General features: G+C 49.6%; 5 protein-coding genes across 5 annotated transcripts; 1 reads left to right on the top strand and 4 right to left on the bottom strand.

Moving 5' to 3' along the window:
* CONPUDRAFT_80281 (alpha beta-hydrolase) lies at positions 1-1,505 on the top strand. Its single transcript, XM_007767265.1, has 8 exons — positions 1-98; positions 147-255; positions 312-384; positions 447-785; positions 848-1,029; positions 1,085-1,167; positions 1,243-1,255; positions 1,311-1,505. The coding sequence occupies exons 2-8, from the start codon at positions 152-154 to the stop codon at positions 1,354-1,356; spliced, it is 840 nt and encodes a 279-aa protein (XP_007765455.1). The 5' UTR covers positions 1-98; positions 147-151; the 3' UTR covers positions 1,357-1,505.
* A 181-nt stretch (positions 1,506-1,686) lies between these two features.
* CONPUDRAFT_162967 (ClpP crotonase) lies at positions 1,687-3,036 on the bottom strand (the record flags this gene model as incomplete). Its single annotated transcript, XM_007767373.1, has 7 exons — positions 1,687-1,759; positions 1,822-2,047; positions 2,130-2,197; positions 2,260-2,294; positions 2,355-2,596; positions 2,739-2,795; positions 2,858-3,036. The coding sequence occupies 7 exons, from the start codon at positions 3,034-3,036 to the stop codon at positions 1,721-1,723; spliced, it is 846 nt and encodes a 281-aa protein (XP_007765563.1). The 3' UTR covers positions 1,687-1,720.
* Positions 3,037-4,291: 1,255 nt separating this feature from the next.
* CONPUDRAFT_70589 (uncharacterized protein) lies at positions 4,292-5,961 on the bottom strand (the record flags this gene model as incomplete). Its single annotated transcript, XM_007767179.1, has 12 exons — positions 4,292-4,390; positions 4,448-4,524; positions 4,653-4,736; positions 4,799-4,897; positions 4,945-4,999; positions 5,063-5,073; positions 5,199-5,231; positions 5,278-5,308; positions 5,362-5,426; positions 5,495-5,510; positions 5,594-5,626; positions 5,815-5,961. The coding sequence occupies 12 exons, from the start codon at positions 5,959-5,961 to the stop codon at positions 4,292-4,294; spliced, it is 750 nt and encodes a 249-aa protein (XP_007765369.1).
* An 831-nt stretch (positions 5,962-6,792) lies between these two features.
* On the bottom strand, positions 6,793-8,148 carry CONPUDRAFT_135415 (uncharacterized protein). Its single transcript, XM_007767372.1, has 11 exons — positions 8,123-8,148; positions 8,042-8,070; positions 7,943-7,973; positions 7,852-7,884; positions 7,720-7,796; positions 7,607-7,661; positions 7,462-7,560; positions 7,288-7,398; positions 7,192-7,232; positions 7,113-7,138; positions 6,793-7,059 (listed from the first exon to the last, which is right to left on the bottom strand). The coding sequence occupies exons 2-11, from the start codon at positions 8,060-8,062 to the stop codon at positions 6,825-6,827; spliced, it is 729 nt and encodes a 242-aa protein (XP_007765562.1). The 5' UTR covers positions 8,063-8,070; positions 8,123-8,148; the 3' UTR covers positions 6,793-6,824.
* Positions 8,149-9,291: 1,143 nt separating this feature from the next.
* Positions 9,292-10,654, bottom strand: CONPUDRAFT_99112 (ClpP crotonase). Its single transcript, XM_007767371.1, has 7 exons — positions 10,413-10,654; positions 10,299-10,355; positions 9,992-10,233; positions 9,866-9,900; positions 9,722-9,789; positions 9,428-9,653; positions 9,292-9,376 (listed from the first exon to the last, which is right to left on the bottom strand). The coding sequence occupies exons 1-7, from the start codon at positions 10,586-10,588 to the stop codon at positions 9,338-9,340; spliced, it is 843 nt and encodes a 280-aa protein (XP_007765561.1). The 5' UTR covers positions 10,589-10,654; the 3' UTR covers positions 9,292-9,337.
* Positions 10,655-11,640: the final 986 nt, after the last annotated feature.

Raw genomic sequence — 11,640 nt, 5'->3', positions numbered from 1 at the left:
CGTCATCGTCGTCGGGATGAGTGTTCGCCATGCTGTTTCCCTCCTCTCGAGAACCACATTCACCACATCTGGAAGGCTGGCTTGGCTGACACAGTCAAGTAAGTAAGTAGGTCTAGGTCAGCCTCAACGTCCTCATCTCTATCCAGGATGCATGTCGTCAGTATCTAAGGTCGAGCCAGTCGATCTCGCCTATGACGAATATTTACCTCCAAATGGACGCAAGGAGAGACCTCTTGTTATCCTTCATGGGTTCTTGTAAGTCACGTTGATAGTTCCGAACGTATACTGTGCGTTGAATGCTCAGATAACAGTGGCTCAAAGCGCAACTGGCAGTCGCTCTCCAAGGCGTTCATGAAGGACCTTGGCAGGCCCGTCTACACCCTCGTACGAGTCCCCGTTACTTTTAATCCTCTCCGAGCCATTTTTTTGATATCGATATGACTTAGGACCTCCGCAACCATGGCTCGTCCCCGCACGTCCGCCCGATGACGTACACCCACATGGCCACCGACATCCTTCGCTTTTGCTCGGAACACTCGCTCGAGAACATCTCCCTCATGGGCCACTCCATGGGCGGCAAAGTCGCTATGGCAGTCGCGCTCTCCCCCTCCCTTCCCCCAGCCCTCATCCAGCACCTCATCGTATCCGACATCGCACCCGTGCGCGCGCAGGCATCCGAGGACACGCGTCAGCGTATCAGGCACATCGAGGGCATGCAGCGTATACAAGGGATGGGCCTGAAGTCGAGGAAGGAGGCCGAGGAGGCGTTGAAGGAGTACGAGAGCGTACGTGACCTCCGTTTCGCTTCCGTCTTCCCTGCTGTGTATATTTAGACACTCCACAACAGGACCCAGGCGTGCGCGCCTTCCTCTTGACCAACCTCGACACCTCGGAGCCACACAACATTAAATTCAAAGTTCCACTCAACTTCCTCAAAGAGGGGCGACCCGACATTGAGACCTTCCCATGGGCCCCTGGTGAACGCACGTACGAGGGCAGCACGCTCTTTGTCAAAGGTCGCAAATCAAAGTACGTTCAACCGTTCTCCGTATATCATCCATGCTCACAAAGCATTACGCCGTAGGTTCATCAACCACAAGAACATTCCGACGATCAAGGCGTATTTCCCGAACGCGCAAATCGAGGAGCTTGACACCGGACACTGGGGTGCGTTCTCGTTTTTGATTCGTAACGTCCATGTTAATCTCGCTGACCCAAACCCGAATCTCGTATAACCAACAGTTCACGCTGAAAGGTAAGCGCTCGCGATTATGTGCCCCCGCTACTCGTTTTGTTTATGGTACATGCAGACCCACGGAATACAAGAAGCTCATCATCGACTTCATTGGTCGATAACGCAAAGATCTTTCGCCGCTCATTCTCGCCTCTTCTAAGAATATACTACCCTCCATAGACAGACACCCTGCGGACGAGTTGCCAAACTACTCTTATGTAAGACCCTTGATTATCACCAAATAGCTAGACGTATTAGATGTACACGAAAAGCTAAATAATATTATCCGCTTGATTGATAGGAAAAGAAGGCCCAAATTAAAGGTAACGCTGCGATCACTACCGCCTCTCAAAAAATTGTGATGCTCATGTCCGCGAGTATGAACTTCCGATACATAGGTCCCCCACTCATCGCTCTGACCGCTCATATCGAGTAATATCTGCAGACCATACAAGAGGAGCAGCAGCCGCGGCTTTGCAGGCAAGCTCAAAGCCGTGCAGGATTCTTCCACCTCGGCTTGCGTTTCTACCCCACATCCGTCTCATCAGCCAACCTCACTCCACAGCATACAGGGGGGAAGAACATACCTCAGCAAACGCAGCCAGTCCTTCCTTGATATTCTCGCCCCTGTACACCCTCCGTCCTACATCCCCGAGGGCGTGCGCGCGCACGGCCTCCTCGACGGGGAGCTGTTGCGAGAAGATGAGCCCGCGCTTGGAGCTCTGTACCGAGTCGGGCGAGTTTTCGGTGACGATTGCGGCTAGTGAGAGCGCGGTTTCGAGGACGGCGGATGCTGGGACCACGCGGTTGACGCTGTACGAATTGAGTTAGGATTAAGACATGATGTTGGGGATGCTTTGGAATCGGGGAGGGTAGGCAGGACGCGAGGACGTACAATCGGAAGCGGTCTCGCGCTTCAATGGCGCTGACGGTGTTTCCTAGGAGCAGGAGTTCTGAGGCAAGCTGATGGCGCGCATAGGTCAGCCGGTGGTTTGAGGGGGTATCATATAGTGGATAGGACGAACCTGGTGCCCAGCGACTGCAGCGAGACGAGGAATAGCTATCGGAAACGCATCGTTCAGTCAAGACAATAAACCCACAATAATGCACAAGCACGCACCTCCCTCCGCAGCAACGACACCACGCTTGACCTCGGGGAGTGCGAAGACGGCCTGGTCGCTCGCAACGACGAGGTCGCAATTGAGAATCAGCTCGACACCGCCTCCGTACGCGGGCCCGTTGACGGCCGCAATGATGGGCTTGTTCGACGTCTGCCGCCGCGAGATGGAGGCAAATCCGTGCAAGGAGGAGGCGATTGTCTGAGATTCATTCGAGTTTCCGTCTTTGTAGGTTTCATTCCAGCTGTGTTCAAAGAGCGTTAATGAGTTGGAGTGCGAGGTAGACGAGTAGGAGAGGCGTTGGCGAACGCAGCCGTATGCAGGAGCAGGGACGGATTGGTACGTTCGTCAATGTTGTGCTATATGTGAAAGAACATGAGACGTACGCCGACAAATCTGCTCCCGCACAGAACGCCCTCCCCTCACCCGTCACAATCACCACCCTACATATACAACAGTCAATCTCGAAAACCTGTACCACAAGCTTCCCCAAACTCGGACGTACCACAAACTGGGCTCGTCCTCGAACCAATTGAGCACAGTGCCAATCTCAGCTCTCATTTGCGGCCCCACAGCGTTGAGCTTCTTGGGACGATTGAGGGTGAGGAGCATGACATGCTCTGCCGGGAAGGAGACCTTAATCTCTTCGGAGTGCGAGGGGACGGTGCCGTATGTTGTGACCATCGTGGGGTGTGTACGGTTAGTGAGATCGGTTCTGGAGCTTGCTAAGGGCGAGGAGAAAGAAAGAAGGAGGGTAGACGCACCCTCAGGCTGTCCCATCTCATCATCTTGCATATGCGCGGTGTATCGTCGCGGCCCGAGGCGCTGTCTTGGAAGCCGTACTGTCAGCGACGTATCGCCTGCGGCCGATCGCATTCGAGACTCGAGTCAAGGATATTTGATGTGTGTACCACGCTTGCAGCTAGTAGGCATTGCTGGTTGGCGCTGCCAAGGTCGTGAGGTGTCATAATGAGCTATGGGTCAAGTAATGGCCACGTTATGTCGGGAACATGAGCTTTGGCGAAGGTTGAAGCAGGCTGGAGCGAGCTGATATGTACTTCAGCGTCGTGACGTGATGATCGAAGGACTCGTGGATATTTTCAACGTTGATGGATCACTAAGAACGACGCATTGTCGTGCGGCGCGGTAGCATAATGAATGCGATGACTAGGAGTGCTTAAAGACAGAGGGAAGCGCACAGACTCTGATAGGTCGTCCGTCGGCAATTGCCGTCCCTGTGCCCCTGTCCAGTTGTTACGGTTGTACTAGGCTAAGTTCGTACGTTGCAATCTTCAAGCTTCAAGTTCAGTGCGTGACCATTACCTTGCTGCGAACTCATGACCGTTGCAGAGAACTTTATGTGTGTTTTAAGCCGCACCATGCAGATCAGATGTACTCCATCTTCTCGGGCCGTCGACTAACCACTTCCATGTCAAATTTTCTCCGTCTTCTTCTGCATAGTCGATTAAACCCTTATGTTCACAGATCGACTTCAAATGGCCCAAAACTCCTCAGATCGTCTGTATCTGGGTCTTCCGTCTTGAAAAGTCTGAAATGAGTCCGGAATGACAGATTTATATGGCACTGAGCTTTGCTAGTTCCATATGACCGTCTGAAAGCTTAAAAACTCTCGATATTAATATTGGGATATGCTGCGCTTTATTCCATTTGCACTCAGCCGAGTCTTGGGTTGTCTTTAACAGCCATAACTTTCGACACATGGTATAACTAATCTACCACGAATGGCAGGATAAGTATGAAACATGTAGTTCCCTGCTCTAGGAACATGGTATCTACTGGAAAACTAGTGGACATTGTGAGCCTTCAACGTTCAACGGAGATAAATGGCAGGAGGTATGGATATATCGCTCTGATATTCTAGAATTCACAGTATATATTTCATATGAGGTTCCGTCCTCAATTATCATTGAAGATGAATTCAATACTCTCCAGAGAACGGCTGCAATTTTGTTTGCTCGTCCTGGTTAGATGAAGCTGCATGCGCGAAGCAAGAATCGTGTGGAAGACTGTTTGATATCTGCAATTGATTATGATATTCCTTCAAATCAAGCCAATCAATGGATGTTCGACTTACATGTTGAACATATCCGAATAGCTTCCCTGTCTCGATGTTGTTAATATAAGTATATGTCAGATAGAGTTGTTGACTACCTGAACGCGTAACACAGTGACTACGTTGATGGTGGAGAACACTGGAGTAGATTTTCATACTTAATGCTAAATTGAAGATAATATGTTGGAAGTACTCTTACTGATCATACAAATGCAATAGAATACACCGTCGTGCATCATAGTCTTGAGGAGCCGGCAATGCGACTGATTGAGCGTCCGTAGGGCCTGCGTGAGGATCAGCACCAGGATAACTAACCACGATATGCATATTAGCGGCGAATTAAAACCCATATGTAAAACTATATCGGCTAACCTAACTCGATCCCAATAATGACAAGATACGTTGCAAACATGATTGACGAAGCCCGACTCTTCACGCAGCCCGTAATTCCCGGTACGTCCAATTGCATCACTAGAGTGTCTTAGTTTGGTGATATAGTCAAGCCAGGCTATCTTTACCTTCAATCGAAGGAACAAACATCACCAATAACAATGTGACGGATAAAACCGATGCCTAAAAAGTAGAGTTTAAGGTTAGTCCACAGATGTCGACTTGCAAACTCAAGGGAATACACACCGAAGACAAAGCTGACATTATCAGAAGCACAGTTTTGTTACGGTTCCACATAATATATGTTCTCAATAAAAACAGCCCTGATAGCGTGGCTGAGTTAGTTCGTGTCTGCTTTCGTATCCTTTGACCTTCAGCTTACACTCCGAAAACATCACCTCTGCTGATTGAAAAGCTAGTGACAGGTTAGACATCGTGTAGCTCAGGTATCCAACGCTTACCATTGATTGCAGTGAGAAGCTTTGTGCAAGCCTACCACTAGTCAGGTCACTATTTAGGCAGTAATAACGATGCCATAGACTCACTTTGACGTCCAGGCCGGATTTGAACTGCGCTGTGTCGATCATCAGAGTCCTCGTAACATAATATGCTGAATGAATCGAACATATAAGCACCAGTGGCAATGACACAAACGGTAGATAGCGTGTCAGAGCATACAATACTTTTCCTCGCCCTATGTTGCGCATTTTCCATAGGTACTCAATCTTAGCATAACCGTAAATTTGGGCAAAGGAAGAAAATAAGTGGAAAAAGTACCTCATCAGGGAGGTTGATGAGATAATCGTACACCTGTGTACGATTCAGCATGCTATCAATATTGACAAGGAAACTGTAGTCACAAATACTGTACAAACCGATACTATTTGAAGATGAGCTTGTTTCATGCGTGCAGACATATATTGAGCTTACCATCTAAGTACTGCGTGACAGTATCCCGCCCTCAGCGTGCATGCAGTTTATGTAAGAAGGGGACGCACGCTGGTAGTTAACAACCCTGTCGCAAGTTTGCTGAGTTCTACCATCCTTCGTTCCGTAAATCGATGCTCTGGGCCTTTTGTGGATGGAACCTTGAGCAAATGATGTGGCTTGACCACGGGGGCGGAGGTGCCTCTGCCATGTGGCATAGTCACAGCTCTATATAGCTATTTGCAAGGAGCCTGGGATATATCTATCGCTGTTGGCCTGACATCCGGGTATTCGTTCTACGATGATCTCATGAGGATATCTATGTAGCGTTGTGGGTAAGCCAAGAGCAGGGCATATGCATCTACTGAGCTTACTTTGCGGAGCAGCGTGGTTGACGTTGATGCATCAACAGAAGAGGGATTCCTGGGAAAGAGCGGCGGATTTTGCAGTATGTATATTGCTTCAATTAGACGGTGATCCTTTGACAGAAGAACCCAAGACAGGTCTATTGGATAGCGCGTATACCGGTAATCTCAGTTTCTCACCTTTACACGTAACCGCTCAACCCGGATCTTGTGCGATTGGAAAAAACGTTGGCGTTATTCTTAGCACAGTCGTACATGTTAGCAAGGTTCGTGCCCATGGTACATCTGCCTTACAGTCAGGTACTAGCGGCGTCTTATATAATGTCTGCTCACATAGCCTTTGTTCTGTCCCAGAAGTAACCTAGACGACCTTGTTCTAGTTTATAAACTGTGCCGTTCCTAACGAGTGGTGATTTTAACGTTCAGAAAGCTGCTCAGGATAGAGACCATCAGCGGAACGTGTTGATGGTAAAGGGAAAGTAGATACAATAGCACGACACCGTTGTCTGTAACGTGAAAGTTAACTCCGCAGGAGAGACAGATGGTGATGAATGTGAAAAGGGGTGTGAGCATCACAAGATATTCGTAGACATTGCAACAAGGGGCTCACGTACCATGTCAACTACGCTGGTCAAGATGTAGTGGGACATGGTTTGATTCAAGACATTACACATCCTAGGTGGAGCCGATACAAAGAAAGTAGGTGATTTATTGTCTCATATTGGGAGTGACGGACAGGTACCATCAGCAAGCATTTCATTCGCGTACATATCTGACTCATAACTAGGACCAAAGGTTTCTGGTGCTGAATCCGTGGGTCCTTCCTCAAATATGATCGATGTTAGCCTCGTATCAATATGGCAACGAGAAGGTACACGAGCATGTGTATTTGTTCTCGTTAGATGAAGCTGCAAGCGCGAGGCAAGAATCGTATGGAACACCGTCTGGTATCTGTATTGGCTTGAATACCGCGACGCGGAGGACTCATCTGCACGCACACTCACATGTTGAACAAGTCCGAGTAACTCCCCTGTTTTGTCTTGAGTACGCTTGACTGCCAACATGACCGATGCTTTTACTGACCTTGACGCACAAAGTTGTAATTACGTTGACGATAGAGAAAGCTAGGGCCCGAAGTCAGTGCCTTGATCACGACAACGACATTGATGGTACACGTACCTATCATGCAAACACAGTAGAATACACCGTCGCGCATCATAGTCACTAGAAGGTGAGAGCGTGACTGGCTTCGCTTACGCAGTACATGCGTGACAATCAAGGCAAGGATAACTAGACCCATATCCCTGGTCAGAAAACATGCCTTAGGCCGGAACAGAGATATCGAAGTCTGACCTAGCTCAGCTGCAATTATGACGAGATATGTCGCAAACAGGATTGACGATACCTCGCCTTTGACGCAGCCAGTAATACCAGAGACGCGCAACTGTACGACTAAAACTCGTTAGCCAGGGAGTGATACAGAAGAAAAGCGGTTCACCTTTTATCGAAGGGACAAAGAGTACCAAAAGAACCGTGACAGCTACGATCGCTATCTAGGTGGAAGAGAGGGACGATAAGGGACACGTGCCACTGGAAGAAATATAGTCGTACCAAAGAAGCAGCTAATATTATCGCTAGCACCGTCTTGTCTTGACTCCACATCACATATGTTCGTAGCGAGAACATCCCTACGTGGGACTTAATGATATAGTGGCAAGTTGAAGTGGTAGGAATTAATCCTACATTCTGCGAATACTACTTCCACGGATTGAAATACTAAAAATCAAGCTATGGTGAGACGCTAATGAGTGCACGCAGTCAGCTGAACATCTACCGTTGACCGCAGAGAGCAATGATGTGCATGTCTATCATGTTTCAGAGTTAATCGCCTGAGCGATGCGCTGGGAATATGGCGGCCATTTTGAGGACTGACCTTGATATCAAGACCGGACATTAGCTGTGCTGTAATCGTCATCAGGATCAATCCCTCCAAACTCCTTGATGTGAAACATACATGTCAACACCAACGGTAAGGAAACGAATGGTAGATATCGAGTCAAAACGTATAAGATCTTCCCCAGCCCTACACGGTTCGTGGTCCACAGGTAATCGATCTGCGCCTGAACGTAAGATTCTGACTAGAGAGTCATTCGATGAAGTTACTTCGTCTGGTAAATTGATGAGATAATCATACACCTAGCCGCGGATCAGCAAGCCATCTAGATAAAGTCAGAGAAGCTTACTCACAAACAACGCGCAGACCGATACTGTTCGTAGATCAGGTCGTGTTATGCGGGCGAGCACGATTGTGCTGAGTTTACTTACTGTCTAAGTACTATTAGTCCAGAGTCCATGAGTTTGTCAACAGTACATGGAACGAAGTAAGAGGGCTTACTGTGGTAGTTTGCAAACCCGTCGCAAGCTCGACGAGATCGGTCATTACACCCCTATCGAAGGGATTGCGAACAAAGGGCGTGGCTGAGCCACGCGTGTGAAGGGGCGGGAGGTGTGCGGACCAGCTAATTTGACCACCGCACTATATAAGCACTGGTAGTCCGCTTAGCTTGGGAAATAAATATAGCAGCCGAATGAACGCTTGAGTACCCTGTCCTGTGGTGGTTCTGATGCGATACGTACTGTTGTAGATTGCTGTGCATCAACCAGGAACCCGTCCTACCACTGATGTTGAGGCGTGCTTCAGGGAGCATCGTGTTGGGAGTATCGATTACAACGTCCCCGCTGAACAGCACCGGACTACTGTACGAGAATATCGATGGCCGTTATGAAGAGTGACCGCCTTTCGGACGTAAAGAACCTTCGTGAAATAAAACCCCTGGGAAACAAGCACAACTTTCACAGGGTGCGCTTGTCCGATAGAGGCGGCGATACGAACAGAAGAACGCCGACCCCAGTCCGTCGATAAGGCCGGCACCATGGGCAACACGATCATGTCGCTAGGTCGGCGACATAACGGTGTTGGGTCGTTCAACTTAGTCCACCAAGGTCCACAGCGAGTTCAATGGTGGATGGACGAAAGGAAGGCTACCTGATACTTGCTCACATATTTCCTGTCCAACCAGCCTGTCGAAGCCTTGCGCCCGCTCTGTGGTGTGACCAGTCTCGGAAAGCAGCACTGACATCGCCAAGGAGTCCGTCCCAGCCCAAAGCTCACAGAGAAACGTGGCGAAATATATTAAAGCGCAGCTAACTGGTGCGACATATGATGGTATTAAAGCTTAGCGGGGCTCTTCCACTTTGGCTTGCGTTTCTGAAGGACTCGATATTAGCCGTAAGAAGACACTACCAGCAACAGACTCACCTCTGCAAATGCCATCAACCCCTCTCGGATATTCTCGCTCTTGTACACCCTCCGTCCAGCATCCCCTAGAGCATGGGCGCGAACAGCTTCCTCGACAGGGAGCTGCTGGGAAAGGATCAAGCCGCGCTTGGAACTTTGCACCGAGTCGGGCGAATTGGATATGATGTCCTTCGCGAGGTCGAGGGCAGTCGAGAGCACGGTGTCAGCGGGGACAACGCGATTCACACTAAGTGAGATAGACGTATAATATGTCAGTCCATGTTTAACCTTTATCGCGCAATAATGGGCACGTACAAGCCGAATCGGTCGCGCGCTTCAGCAGCGCTGACATTGTTGCCGAGAAGCAGCATCTCCGAGGCAAGCTACTCGTGCATGACCCAAAATGACGTAAGTCAGAAAGAAGTTGGGGTATGTGAGAGCAAGCGGGACGACACGAACCTGATGCCCGGAAACTCTAGCTAAACGAGGGATGACTGCAAGAAAACATGAATCAGAGCAATGCTTCAAGGAATACTTCAAGGATGATGTGACAGGCGCGGGAAGGAAGGCAAGGATAGAACATACCTCCCTGGGCCGCGACAACACCGCGCTTGACCTCTGGGAGCGCAAAGGTCGCCTTATCACTGGCGACGACAAGGTCACAGTTGAGGATCATCTCGACGCCGCCTCCATACGCGGAACCATTAACGGCAGCGATGATGGGTTTGTTAGATGTCTGACGCCGCGAGATTTGACCAAAACCATGCAAGGACGAGGCAAGCATCTGGGACTCGTTTGAGTCGCCGCTCTGCTGAGCTTCGTTCCAGCTGGACAGTCGTCACGGCACTTTCAGCTCGGTCGAAGAAGCTTTCAAAAGGGAAATCTAACGCACGCCATCAAGTCCGCACCCGCACAGAACGCCCTTCCCTCGCCCGTCACAATTACGACCCTATCGAGCCACTATAAACTTTTTCCAGGTACAATGATTCTCCCAAGAGCTACGTACCACAAGCTAGGCTGGTCTTCAAACCAGTTGAGCACAGCACCGATATCCGAGTTGAGCTGCGGTCCGACGGCATTGAGGCGCTTGGGCCGGTTGAGGGTCAGGAGCATGACGTGCTCCGCTGGGAAGGAGATCTTTAGTTGTTCGGAGTGCTGGGGAACATTGTACGATGTCGCCATGATGATCCTAGTTTGCTCAATGAGATGCCGTTTACTGAGTAAAGGTGAGGAGAGCTCTGGGAGACAGTGAGCGAGGGCGGCAACAGTGTTCGCCGGTACCTGGGGCCCCATATTGCATGTGATGATCATTTTCCCGTCTCCGACACGCTACCCGGGGCTCTCACGCTTCGGACATGGCAGACAACTCCTTCAACGGGGAGTGTGTTGAGAAAGACGTCGTCGGTGGGTACAGACTGACTGCTGAATCTGGCGGTTGTACATGTCGATAATGCTGCCCAGCGTCACTCTTGTTGACGGCTATGCGGGCGCCTTATTTTCCCACGGTTCGCGAGCTGACAACGATGAAGCAACTAGGACGTGTTGAGGACGGGCCCAAATGACTCCAATCGTCGATCAAGTCGACGTCCGCCCACGAACCTGTCGAATCCATCAGTATATTCAACGCATCCTGCGGATAATACCGTCCTGTGCTTCTTGACATGTTTTCGCCACACGCCTACACCGTCAATAACACTACTCGAGTACTAGTAGCAATATCTATCTCGACTGAAGAAGGTCGATATTGTCAGCGAGGTGCTTATACGCGTACGGTGCACTCCTTACACTTTAATATCTCTTTATCTTTGTAATACCAATTCATTAGGCTGGGCCGCTTATCACCTATCGTCAAAGGCATGGCCTGCTAATGCGAGACAACATGCGGGGGAACCCTAAATTACTAAGTACTTTGTGCCGGTTCATTTTCTATCCAGACCGGGACCCAAGTTGGCTTGTCCACCGAAGCCAAGGGATGAGGCAAGTTCGTTACATGGGAATATAGCTAAGCTCTCAGTAAGTTCTCCTTGAAGTTACCAACCATAGAGGGACTGAGGTCTACACTTGAGTCGAACCTTATCGCAATCTACCAAGCCAATCCCAAACGCACATTAAGAGCAAGCCGTTTGCATCAGATGGAGTCAACACCGTTTCACCACTTATCCTACCCGAACCTTCTGAGGACTCTGTGGGAAGGCGGGTTCTTCATTGTGCTCGTAACTCGTTTCAACACTCCT

The sequence above is a fragment of the Coniophora puteana genome, assembly GCF_000271625.1.
Source record: "Coniophora puteana RWD-64-598 SS2 unplaced genomic scaffold CONPUscaffold_3, whole genome shotgun sequence".
In the NCBI taxonomy this organism is placed as follows: Eukaryota; Fungi; Basidiomycota; class Agaricomycetes; order Boletales; family Coniophoraceae; genus Coniophora; species Coniophora puteana.
This window is presented reverse-complemented; position numbering and strand designations above follow the sequence as displayed.

Coding starts and splice junctions, on each gene's coding strand:
- CONPUDRAFT_80281 (XM_007767265.1), top strand. CDS start 152: ATGTCGTCAGTATCTAAGGTCGAGCCAGTCGATCTCGCCTATGACGAA. Junction 256..311: donor GTTATCCTTCATGGGTTCTT/GTAAGTCACGTT, acceptor CTCAGATAACAG/TGGCTCAAAGCGCAACTGGC. Junction 786..847: donor CGTTGAAGGAGTACGAGAGC/GTACGTGACCTC, acceptor ACTCCACAACAG/GACCCAGGCGTGCGCGCCTT.
- CONPUDRAFT_135415 (XM_007767372.1), bottom strand. CDS start 8,062: ATGTCCGGTCTTGATATCAAG. Junction 7,139..7,191: donor TTACAACTTTGTGCGTCAAG/GTCAGTAAAAGC, acceptor AAGACAAAACAG/GGGAGTTACTCGGACTTGTT. Junction 7,060..7,112: donor TACTCGGACTTGTTCAACAT/GTGAGTGTGCGT, acceptor AAGCCAATACAG/ATACCAGACGGTGTTCCATA.
- CONPUDRAFT_99112 (XM_007767371.1), bottom strand. CDS start 10,588: ATGGCGACATCGTACAATGTTCCCCAGCACTCCGAACAACTAAAGATC. Junction 10,356..10,412: donor GAAGACCAGCCTAGCTTGTG/GTACGTAGCTCT, acceptor GTGGCTCGATAG/GGTCGTAATTGTGACGGGCG. Junction 9,654..9,721: donor GCGCGCGACCGATTCGGCTT/GTACGTGCCCAT, acceptor TATCTCACTTAG/TGTGAATCGCGTTGTCCCCG.